General features: G+C 37.4%; 1 protein-coding gene across 8 annotated transcripts in view; it reads left to right on the top strand.

The window, feature by feature from the left end:
- LRP2 (LDL receptor related protein 2) overlaps nt 1-12,715 on the top strand; it is a 119,197-nt gene that overhangs the window by 21,959 nt on the left and 84,523 nt on the right. For 7 of the 8 annotated variants that reach the window (XM_048061353.2, XM_048061355.2, XM_066999509.1 and 4 more), the window contains exons 4-9: nt 877-993; nt 7,609-7,719; nt 7,842-7,955; nt 9,189-9,305; nt 10,401-10,544; nt 11,957-12,076. In XM_048061353.2, the coding sequence (XP_047917310.1) occupies nt 877-993; nt 7,609-7,719; nt 7,842-7,955; nt 9,189-9,305; nt 10,401-10,544; nt 11,957-12,076 (723 nt within the window). The remainder of the gene's footprint in view (nt 1-876; nt 994-7,608; nt 7,720-7,841; nt 7,956-9,188; nt 9,306-10,400; nt 10,545-11,956; nt 12,077-12,715) is intronic. The other variant, XM_066999511.1, reaches the window with a different exon arrangement.

Below are 12,715 nucleotides of genomic sequence, written 5' to 3' on the forward strand. Positions count from 1 at the left end.
TGCTGTATTGATCTCTTTTATTCTTCTAATGACATGAGTATCTGTGCTTGCTTTGGGAACACTGCTGAAAGGAGAAAGAATAGAGACCCCTGTAAAGCAGCAGACCAGATGCCAGCATATAGATTGGGGTGATGTGGAGACATAACATGAGTTTGAAAGGAACAAAACTGTAAATGGCAGAAGGGAGGAAAAGTTAGCAGTGATTTTACCCTTCAGTTCTATCTTCATAGACTCAATTAATTTGCCGAAGAGGAAGTGAGAGCGTAATTTAGCTCAAGTAGAATCAAACTAGAATCATACAGTTTTATGTGGTTGCTTTTCACTGACATAGTTGTCTTGAGAAGAGATGTAATCATTCTCAGCCCTCTGTTAGTTACCTGACTGTTGAGGCCCTGGCTGTATTACAGAGAAGTGCCTTACCTCCAGCTCTGCAGTGTTTACGTGGTGGCAGTATAGATGATTTCTTGTTCATATTCATTATGCTTGGGTAGTTGACCAAATAACTGATAGGCACTGACAGATATTGACCCAATAAACAAAGTAACAGAGAATAACTTGACACAATGAGAACTAGTAGTTTAATCTTTTAGGCAGAACAATTACAAGGAGGTAATTTTTAATCTGGAGGTCAACCCTGCTAGTGGAATGAAGCAGTAACCATGCAGGCTACAGACAGCCTCACAGAGTTATTTGCTATCTACTTGTCAAGCATTTTTAAGTCCACCTGCACATGCAAAAGTAAAGGAGGGGGGAGAAAGTCTTATGCTTGTATTTGTGAGAAGGATGGAGTAGTTAAGAAAGGAAGAAGGAAAGTAGTTTTCTACATTAAAAACTCCTGGTTGAAGGAAAAAACTCATGAGTGCCTGTTTCTTGCAGCGGGGAGGACATGCTCAAGTCAGCAGTTCACGTGTTCAAATGGACAGTGTATCCCGAGTGCATACAGGTGTGATCGAGTAAAGGACTGCACTGATGGAACAGATGAAAGAGACTGCCGTGAGTCTTAACCCTTACCACTATATCTAGTTTCATCTCATCTCTCTGTGGCATTTTAATCAATTTGTAAGATTAAAGGGCTTGTTGATGGACAGGATGCCCACAATATGCTTCTTGTTATGAGAGTTTCATTGCAAATTCTTTTGTGTATTAGAGCTGATATTCTGATACAGGTTCATTACTGCAGTACTCAAATGCAAACTGCTACCATGGGGTCAAGATTTCTTGTTTGTCATTGTCTGAAAAATAATAAATAATTGCATTGGAGAAAAACAACCATGTTTAAATGGCTTAAAGCCTTAGGAACCTCAGAGATAATTATGAATTTTTTTTTCATATTCTGTTTGTATACCCTTTACTGAAATCAGTGGTAACTATAACCTGTACAGAAAAGAAGAATTTGATCCCAAATAATTTATTTGAAGGAATTAACCCTTCAAAAAGCATTTGTTTTCAAAAACTGTAGTTTCTCATGGAAATGAAGTAGCATTGGATCGTACTGCATTCAGAAAAGCTGTTTATATTGTGCCAATAAAACAAAGGTGGACAAGTATTTTTTTCTAGTCTAACTTCCACAGAGTTGAGGCTGCCTGACTGTCTGGTTACAGCCTCCCTAGATCCTAGCCTAGATTGAGTACTGATGAAGAAGACAGCTGGCGACAGAATCGAGGTTATGTTTTTCAGAGATGCTTTTGCCTAATAGCTATGCAAGAGTGTGTGTAACAGCATGTCTGTTCATTGTTGGTATTGAGGAAAATCTTTACATGTCATTCATATCAGCTGTTAGAACTTAGTATGCCTCTGAGAAAAAGGCCAAACTCTAAACTTTGATCAGAAGCAGACTGGAAGCATATCTAGGGGGGAAAAAATAGAGGTTAGCATAATAAAGAATAGTTAAAGAAGCAAGAAACGAGTTGTTGTTAATGGTTCCACTTTGAGAAATAAGGGCATATGTGCATGCCATGTAAAGGAAAACTGGTATATTACATGGTTAGCCAACTGCTAGTGCATTTTATCCCTGACCCAAAAGTGGCTAAAAATGTGTGCTCTTTAAAGAGAAGGGTGTTTTAGAACTAAATGATACTTTGGAATAAAAGGTTGCTGAGACAGCCAGCTTGGAACTTTTCCATTAGACAGACCCACAGCCAATTTTTAAGTCAGCAACACAAGTGGCTAAATGCCAAGATGCAAAGTACCCCATATCATTGCTGGAAGAATATCTTCTGTAGCTTGGCATTTCTCTCTTAAATTTCAGAGACAAAGAGATTCATAACTTAATTTAGCAAATGTATTACATGTGAAAAAAATTTCTTGAAGATATTTGTTTGAAAAAAGTATTATCTATGAACTGAAAAAGAGGAACTGCTCAGCACCTCTGAAAAGTCTGTAAGTAGTCTGTGAATAAGATATGAAATAGCCAAATGCAATGATTATTATAAAGCAGTAAATCTGTGACAGACTGGGAGAGGAGTCCTAAAGACAATGTCAGAATTCTTTCTTTGGACTAGGAGCCACATTAACACGTGAAAATTGGACTGCACATCTTATTTCATACTTAACATTCTCAGCTAAATAATTAAAAAGGCAGTTTGGAAAGGAGTCTCTAGATACCTTAACAGTGGTGCTCTGCTGCTGTGTGCTCCAGTCACTGCTGCATCAGACAGTAGGCCCCGTGACTGTTGTGAAGGCAGAATAGTTAGCCCCAGGGAGAGGAACTGCCTCATATCAGTCAGCGGCCACTACTCTGTTTTATTAGAATATGTGTTGACAGTCCCTCTGAGACAGAAGAATGACTGTGACTTGGAACATTAAAAGTTGCAGTGTTGGACTAGTCTAAAGAAATGTGGTGGTGCTGAAGACAGGTAAGTCAGGAAGACTGAAATGACAAGCCCCATCTTTGCAAGGTCTGACACTTTAAATAGAAGCCATAAGACAAAATGAATTGTTTGGTAGCTTTATGATTAGCTATACAATAGGAATCAGTTTAGGTATTAGATTTTATTGTTTTAAAGCAGGCTTCAGGAGTTGCTTTGAACGTTAATTTTTCCCACTGTTACTATCCATCTCCCTTTCTACCCTATTTGATATAAACAAATATAAGAGAAGTATAACTGTTTTTCTCTCTTCCTTTGTCACTACTTTTCCCTTATCACATGATTTAATAAATAAAAACAAAACATCCAGGAACTATGGAAGAAAAAGAGCTATTTAAAATGGATCCTGTTATTTTACGGAGCATCGCAGAATGCAAACTTACGTCTGTTTACTTATGCCTTGCGCTCATTGGTCTTTCTGGAAGCAAATTTAAATTGTAAAGAAGATAAAATTTTATTGCTGAATAAGTTACATTATTTAAGAAACTAGTCAATTGCAAAATGTCACCAGTATGAAGTAACTCAACAATTAAACAAGTAATAAAACAGAACAAGGGAATTCAGAGCCTTAGTCCATTTTACTGCTAATGGGATTAACAGGAAGGGAAAACTACCCATGCAGAGGCTAAGATAAACATCAGAACAATGTTTCAGCTATGGGTCATGTAATTAGTGCATTGAACCTGTTTCAATTTCATAAAATGATTTTTTTTTTTTTAATTTCTGTTAAATATGCATATCAGGTTGTTTTTCCAGCTGTCTTAGTAGTCAGCAGCTAGCAAATACTTCCATTTTAAAACTTCAACAATGCCGAATGAAGTGACAGGCTATTTAGGGTCACAAATACTTCTTTGTAGTAAGTTGCCAATACTGGCATCACTTTACTGTATTGTATTCTTAATTTCTTTCAGTTAGAGGTAGAATTTTCTCTCCTGCCTCAGCTTTGCAGTTGAAAAATGAAAATCCCAGCCATGTCCACTTTTGGTCTGTGGTGACTGACAGAATACAGCTCTGAATTCACTTCCTGGATACAGCCTTGGTGGCTGAGCACTGTGCTGAGCCCAATAGGGAGAAAGGGGAAGTTTTTTAGTGATGTATGTGTTGAGGTTGATGGGCTGAGTGCTGGGCCAGAAGCTCTAGATTTTTGCTTCTAATTTGGATGTTGAATTGCTGCCATGGGTCAACTGCCTAACCTGTTAATTCCTGCCTCTTGTTTCCTGCACTCAGTAGCTGTTGTGGTCAGGAAGTGGGCAGTCAGGTCTGGGATGGATTTGCAGAGATAGGGGTGAAGGTGAACAAAGATCAAGAACTGAAGAGATCATAAGGGATGTAGTCCAAACAGGAAGAAAAGGACTGTGGTCAGAGGCTAATGTTCTTAAGTTGGACAAATTGTATATAACAGCTCCAGGATAAGGCAAAAATTCAGGCTGAAGGAAATGTCTGCACCAGGGAGAGTTTGGGTAAGGGAAGAAGCAAAACTGAAGCAAGGTAAGAAGGCAGCAAAAGGTTATAGTGGCAGGCATCAAAATCAGGAATTAAGGCTAGGGACAAGGTTCTGGTTGGTCTGACAGCCCTCAAAGCATCACTGCTATGAAGTCTGCCTGACACCATGTGGCTCAAAGGAGTCTTGGGCTTGAGATAAGTCCTTCTCCTAGTGTCTGTTAGCTCTCTGGGCAATGATATGCCCACTGTGAGATGGTGACTCGTGGCAGTGAGTCAAAGAGTTTTAATTAGTTTAGTTTTGTAAAATGTTCAGAAGCTTTGCTGTGATTAAAAAAAAAAAGACACCTGGAAGTAGGAAGTTGCCTTTTTATTTTCCTTTATCCTTCTTGGAACATGGATTGGATTTACATAAGGTTATACTTCCTGTATACTTCCTACATCTCTGTGTGACAGAGATGGGTGTCTGCTGAATCCAATACCAATTGCAGCCGTTTCCTGTTACTGTTTTTGCATGGATGTATTTCCAGCTTGCAGAACAAAAGTGTTAGGCAGAGAGCAAAGTAATAGAGCTTTGCAGTTCCTGTGACATGGCTTTCAAGCATCTTCCACATGCCATTTAAATGTGTTTGCAACTGTTGCCCCAGACCAGGTTGTGGGTTACAAGGAGCAAGGTGTCTTATCTGTCATTTGTGCTGGCATCTACTAGTTGATCATATTTTGTGCTGAAGTGCTGGCATATTATGGGGAGAGACTGCAGAGGAGTATTTTGGCTAAGAAAAAGAGATGTCTCAGAAGAAGAGGAGAGAGAGAAGAGCTCACATTCTGCCTGCACACTGGAATGAATGTAGTTGGGTTTCTCCCTGTTTCCACAAAGCTTGTATTATCTTCTAGGAACGGTGATCTCGAGGAAAAGATCTCCTCTTTTCAGTTTTCTTTAATAAGCCACAGGTTCTTGGAAGGAGAAGACAAATGAAACAGTGTTCACATGAAATGGAGGCTCTTCGCAATTAAGACATGGTGAAAGAAAATGCTGTATTTTCCTGTCAGTCCCTTCACTTTTCATCCTAACTCCATCTTTAGTCTTATGCTGCAGTCTCTTTTCCACTCGCCACTCTTGTACAGCTGTATTCTGACTTCTGTAGATGCAAACTACCTACCTTGTCCCTCTTTTAACTGAGAACCTTATCCATCCTTTTCAACTCTTTCTAATGCACCTGTCAAAAAAAGCTACGTATCAGAGTCCCTGGAAGAGAACCCTTCCTTTGGCTTTTTTTGTAGTTCCAGGCCATGCACAGAGGTCTGACACTTTCTCCATGTGTACCTTAAAGCAGAGACAGTATGACCAGCTTCTCTGATGAGCACCACTTCTTGTATAGCTTATGTTTTTTTTTTTAATACCCAAATATACTGCTTTGGGATGAGGTGTTCATAGACAAATCTTACTTTTTTAAAAAAAGTCAAATAAGACTACAAGATGTTTATTTTGCAAGCCCTAAATGCAGTGAATAATATAAGAACTTCCCACCTCAATTCAAAATGTCACAATGCTCACTTTCAAGATTTTCTTTGCTGGAGGGCTTATCGTTAAGCTAGATTGTATAAGTATTCCAGTTTAGGGCGCTCTTTCCCCTTCTAACTCCCTCTGCCAATGTCCAGATTCTTTTCCTTTTTAGAATTTTCCTTTTAGTGATATGGAGTAGAAAACTCAGCTCACTAACATTTTCTTAATTTTGGAGAGAAAGACAAGAGTTTCTCAAGTCTTGTTCATTAGCACCTGTAAAGAACAGGCAACTTTCCCGTTTTGGGCTCCCCCAGTATAATAAGAGACACAAGGGAGTGTTTAGGGCACGTGTTGACATTGTCCATGCAAGGTGTTGGAATGGAAGCTCAGGGAACTAGCAACAGAAGGCCACAGGTAGGAACGCAGCAGCTACCTTTCTTGGACTAGCCACTTGCTGTCCCTACCTGCCAGTTGCTGACTTACATTAAGTGTGGTAAAAGTGAATGAAATGGAAATGAATCTATCAGGGAGGCAGTTGGGTTAGATCTGTTCTAGTGGACATCAACACAGCTGTTTATGTTCTCACATTGAGAACTTAACACTTAAAATCATGTAAGCCTCATCCATAGGTGACTGAAGTTTAGTGGGAATGTGATGATATGTAGCAGAAGTGAGCTAAACAGTTTGCGACTGCCTGGAAAAATTGCAGCTTTTCTGCGTTCTGCAGAAGTAGTTTAAGATCCATGTTTTGAATTTCAAGAGTATGAATTAAAACATGCCTAAGCGAGAGCCTGCTCTGTCTACGTTATTGATATTTATGGAGGTAAAATGGAATAAGAATTCAAACTGAAAAACTAAAAGGTGCAAAATGAAATTTGATTATTCTGTTTTTTGAGTTCATTTATCTTGCTATATTATCCCTCCACACAGAGGAAAATGTTCAATAAATCCCACTTATGAAAATAGCAATTACTTGCTTTTACCAGTTGCCTGAAATAAGTAACTTTTGTCTATGTAGCAATATCCTCTCCTACTCAGCATTAGTACTGCATGTGCTTAATTGGTTGGGTAGTTCCATTGAACTCACTGCTCATATGTATAAATGTTTTCAGAATTGATTTAAAGTTCTCTGAAATAATCGCATGGATTGTAGGCCATCTACTTAAGTACAACATCCAGAAAATGAAAAATCATTAGTTCTGTAGATTTTTGTTTGTTTGTTTTGGGAAGGGGAAAATGAGTAATAAAAAACAGTGACCCCAAAGTGGATCGTGGACTTTGGAGTTTAACGTCCTTGGTTTAATTAGAACAAAAGCTTAAAATTGTGAAGTCTTTGGGTGTGAAAGCTTGCAAAATTCTAAGAGGATCTAGGGACTGTAAACCTCAGGAACTTCTTTTCTACCTAAACACGTTTATTAAAATGAATAAAATGTAAAACTGAAATACTAGAAAATAAAAAATGTTCACTGCTTGCTCTCCTTTCATATTGCATCATCTTCTGTCATATTATAAACTCTTTGGATTGCAAATATTTTTGAGTTGCAGGAGAGCATCTGATTTTTCCCTCATTTTTTTGTAAGGAATTTTAGTAACTACATAGAGGATATTGTTAAATAGCTGTTAGAGGAGACATATATTAGATAAATGGATTGTTTTTCAGTAGTAGTAGTATAGCAAGTTGTATATTCCTGGTTTGTTTTCCAATAAATCAGGATATTCTAGTGGATATCTGGATATGTATGACTCATAGTCTATAGTCTAATATCCATGCTAATACCAAGGGATTTCTTATTGTAGGCTACCCAAGATGTGAGCAGTTATCCTGTGCAAATGGAGCATGTTTTAATGCAAGCCAGCGATGTGATGGCAAAGTTGATTGCAGAGATTCTTCTGATGAAACAAACTGCAGTAAGTACCACATGCAGCGAAATCCCAAACAAATTAACTTTAAAAGATGGTCAATAAAGTATAAGATCTGTGATTTTCTGACAGATTTCCTGTATGTTTTTCTGTGCTAAAATCTCTTTCAGCACATGGATGTGCCAGTACGCAGTTTCAGTGTGCTAATGGAGAATGTATCCCACGAGCCTTTATCTGTGACCATGATGATGACTGTGGAGACAGGAGTGATGAAAATTCTTGCAGTATGAGGGTTTTTATTTGCTTTTTTTTTTCCTTCTCTTTCTTTAAATTCTTTACCACGAACTGGTTCAAGTGCACAGCACATAACAAAAAACAGATTGCTCGGCTATCTGGCCATCAGAAGCTAGTCACTGTTCTACATAGTATTTTTTTTTTTTTTTTTTTAGCAATAGCAGTGCTGCTTCAATAAACTTTTTCCAGGCTGACTTTGCTGCATAAGTGTCTTACTAAGCAGTAAATATTTGAATGTGCTGGATTCAGTGACAGCTTGCTTCTTGATGTTCTTGTCATTTTCTTTAGTTTAATATGATCCAAAGGTATTTTTTTTTTTTTTGGTCCAAATTGGTTTGGTTCCTTTTTGCGTTTTTATTTTCTGATAGATGGAATGGATCTTCTAAAATTATTCCCACTGACCATAATGTACAACTCTACAGACTTGTAGCTGTACAGCTAGTTATCTTTTAGATGTTCATGTCAGGTCTTTAATTGACAGTTCTCTTTCTGGAAATTTCCTGCTTATTCCATTCTTCATGATCAGGTATTCCAGGGTATTGCATCTGCAACCAACATCATCAATACAAAGCTGTCACTTGTCTGATCTAAGTGTTTACAGAGGTCCCCCACGGATTATAGGGTCCGAGTTAATTTTATCTTGTGTATTGTTGGAAGGCCATGTGTTGCCATTTAGTTTCTCTAATCTACCAAGGACCTAACACCAGCATGACTTCTTTCCCCTAGGATATTTCTCTGTTATCTCTTTGGCAATGTCTGTCCTTTGGAGGACCCATAAATGTCTATGAATTCTTACCAGGGAATGCTTAACAACCATGGAGGGCTTAGACATTACTGTACATAAATGTTTGTGTTTTTTACTCTTTTTCTCTGAGTACAAGGTGTACAAATATCTTTACCCCTGTTACCTTCAGCATCATCTCCTTGTTATGTCCACCTTTAAGAATCTTGGTAATAATGTCTTGTACATCTACTTGCACAATTAGTTGAGAAATTTAGCCTATCTTCTCATTTCTGTAATAAAAACCACCAGTATTATTTTAAAATAAAATTCAAACCTGAAACCAGAGCAAAACAACGCTGTTTACAATATATATGAGGTATGGAACTAGCTCAGTTTTACAGGAGAGATTATAAATGATTATTCATTTACCAGACCAAAGTAGTATTTTGAGCATTTTGTAACTTAGAGTACATGGATTTACTGGTGTTCCTTTCCTTAGCTTATGCAACTTGCAGAGGCAACTTCTTCACTTGTCCAAGTGGCCGCTGCATTCATCAGAGCTGGATATGTGATGGAGATGATGATTGTGAAGATAATGAAGATGAAAGAGGATGTGGTATGTATTAATGCTAATTTCTAATGATGATGTGTTCTGAGAAAGTCCTCACTAAGCTAATTCTGTGGAATATTGACTGATCAAGATGTTTTGAAATTGTTTTCATTCTGTGAAAACCTTCGAATTCCATCTTTACCATCTTTTTTTTTTTTTAAACTTATGCAATATTTAGTATGTTGTAGTGTATGTGATAATTATTGCTGTAATACTAAATATGATGCAAACTAAGTTTATCATATAGCAACAGCAGCTTATTCTTGCTTGGCTTTTGAAGTCAATGTTCTTTTGTTGATTTCTATAGGTGGAAGGTAAGTCTTCACAGAAAGTGATAATTTTCACTGTAGTAAGTAAAATGGGCTTTTCAAGAATTGCTTAGCTTTTTTTTTCACGAACTTTCTAGGAATAGTTACTTTGTAATAGAAGAAGAGCTGAACTTCCTTGATTCTTCCTTCTGTATGCAAACTATTCAGATTTTACCTTCAAAACATAATTATAGGCATGTACATGTAGTCAGAATTTTTTCCAGTATACTGTTTGCAGCGTGTTTTTTTTTTCCTGTGCAAATTTTTAGGTTATTGATTAGAGAGACATAAGGCTTCTATTAACCAAAAAAAAAAAAAAAAAGGTTGATAATGAGAATAACTCAGTTCCTTCCAAGATCTGTCCTGCAAGAAACAGAAATTTGAATGAATAAAAGTGTGGGTGTTTTTTCTCTTTCATTGGCCTTTTCTATGATAAGCATTCTCCACTTCATCTAGACAGCCTTTGTATGTTTTTAGACCACAAAACCGTGTTTCCATTTCTGGTGTACCAGTTACTCTAAAGCTGAATTCTTTTACTTCTTCTAAACACCACATAAAATGAAAAGAATTCATATGTCTGCACAAGGATTGTTTGCATTGTGGTTTGAAGGTAAAAGAAAGAGCATGACAAGGAAGTATTGAAGATACTTCTTTTATAGTCTTTCCCAGCTGTGTGCAGTAATCAGAAACTGAATAATGGAGGATTGCAATGCTTTGGGAAGGTTTTAGCAAAGAAACTTCAAGTATTATTTGAAACATATTCCTTAATTAGACTTGTTTCTCTTCTCCACAGAAAGTGGTCATCATGAATGCTACCCAGGAGAGTGGGCCTGCCCTGGGTCAGGGCATTGCATTCCAATTGGGAAAGTGTGTGATGGAGCTGCAGACTGCCCTGGAGGAGAAGATGAAACTAACATCACTGCGGGCAGACATTGTAGTACGTATTAGAATCAAAAGCATACGTAGAACAGCAGAAATGTCTGTATTGATATCTTTTTATATTCACCTTTTATCTGATAAACAAAGCAGAAATTTTGGAATCTTGCTATTTTATTGGTACTGTTGTGTCTGGATGGTCTGAAAAAGGCATACATGTTGTGAACAAATCACTCCTTTCATAAGTCTGTGCATGAAGTTTCACAGATGAGGATCTTAATTCCCTCTACATATCCTAAAATGTATTCTGGAAGGCTTGGAAAAGTGTGCTGTATGCCTTTTTAATTTAAGAATTTGTTTTTCTCTTTCTGTAAGCAAAAAGGAATGTTGAGTACTGTTTGGAACATAGGACTGAATCACTGTATTGTATGCCTTGGCTAAGTCACTTAGATTAGAGTTTTCAAAAATGTCTTTTCACCTGGGATATCTGTTTCACCAGTTGGTGGTGAACTGTTTTCTCTGTTGGGAGCAATGAACATACATAATTCCTATTGACTTCACACTTAGGAACAATGATTCACTCTGAGAATCAGGACCAGGGCATTTTAGATTTTCAATTTTTAGGAAGAGGAAAATTCCTATTAATGAAACCATGCCTTTTGGAATAGGAAGACAGGAAAAAATAATAGGAATTTAAAACTTATCATAAGAGCACCTCTTGCTTTGCTAAATGATGTAGTTGTGACATCAGATGTGGGCTGCAAAGTGAATTGTTTCACAAGAGGCATTAAGAAAAGGAAGAAGAAAAGGAAGTAGGAGGAAGTCAGCAAGTGCTCTACAATTTTAATTTGGTCACCTGTCATGGAACTGTTTATTAGTTATTAGTACAAAGAAAGGGAAGAGTGATAAAGGTAAAAAGAACGAAGAGAAGAAAAAGATGAGTTTTTCCATGGACACAATCCATCCAGTATATTCTAATGTGTTGGAGTAGTAGGCATATTCTTTCTAATATAATGAAATAGGTTGTTTTTTCAGCATAAAACAGTAAATTATGAGGTTATGTGCCAATAGATGGAGCTCAAGGAGGTGTTGTTCACGAGTAGGTTTTGTGGAACCAGAGAAAGGTATGGTGTGTTGCAGATGGCTTCCCCTGTGCATCTGTTCACATGACAGTCCTACTATTGGTGTCTCTTAGAAGATCAGTTTTTATCCTTTAACCCTATTCTCAAACCCTATTATAAATGTTATCCTACCTTCTTTCTTTCATTTCCTTGCCTGCATGTGTGTGAGCATATGGGATTTTTGTGGAACTTCAGACATCATTTCTTGTGCGTATTTGTTCCAAGAAACTGTTCCTGAAATTGTAGATTCATGATTGAAAAGGCTATAGCTTTGTGACTGTCAAGTGAGGCAAAGCTGTTCTGCTAGTTATAGCTATACTTGTATTTCTGAACTATTTCATTTCCTTTTTAGACATATCGCACTGTGCTGCTCTGAGCTGCCAGTATCGCTGTCATTCTTCTCCTTCGGGAGGGATGTGTTACTGCCCTGCGGGATATACCATAAGTAGCAATGACAGTCGTACTTGTATTGGTAAGTGAAATACAGTGATTGCAGATATCTGGTACCTCCTCACAGCTCAGTGGGAAAGTCTGGATACTGGGAAGCTGAGTTCCAAGTGGATGGTTGTACTGGCAAATAGAGAATTTCTGAAGTCAGCAAAAGAATAACTTATCTATATAGTACAACAGCTGCATGGTGACACAGAAAAAAAACAAACAACCAGATATCATAAGGATGAATTCAATAAGACTGTTAAAGTAGTGAGAGCATGATCATGTTTAAGATGATTTAATCTTGGGTGCTTCTTTCATTATCAAATTGTGTTAGAGGTCTTTTAGTGATTAGATGAGCGGAATATGTTTCTGCTCCAGAGATGCGTTGTGCTGTATGGATGGAAAATCAAGTAATGATGAAGTGTTCAGGACTTTTTGAAAGTGGATGGATGTGAAGACAGTAGAACATTTGTACTTTAGAATGAATATGGGGCTTTGTATTTGCACTACGGAACAGCTGTATCTTCTATGACATACCAGTATAGACGTTATCTATATAAAAATTAATTTTTGCAAGAATGTAAAGGTAAGTGAAGTATTTTGGTGCTTCATTTCTGTTCTTTATCTGCTGTAAATTGGGAGTACAAACTGTTGGTGGTATAAATGATTTATCTCA

Source organism: Anser cygnoides, chromosome 6 (assembly GCF_040182565.1).
Source record: "Anser cygnoides isolate HZ-2024a breed goose chromosome 6, Taihu_goose_T2T_genome, whole genome shotgun sequence".
Taxonomy (NCBI): Eukaryota; Metazoa; Chordata; class Aves; order Anseriformes; family Anatidae; genus Anser; species Anser cygnoides.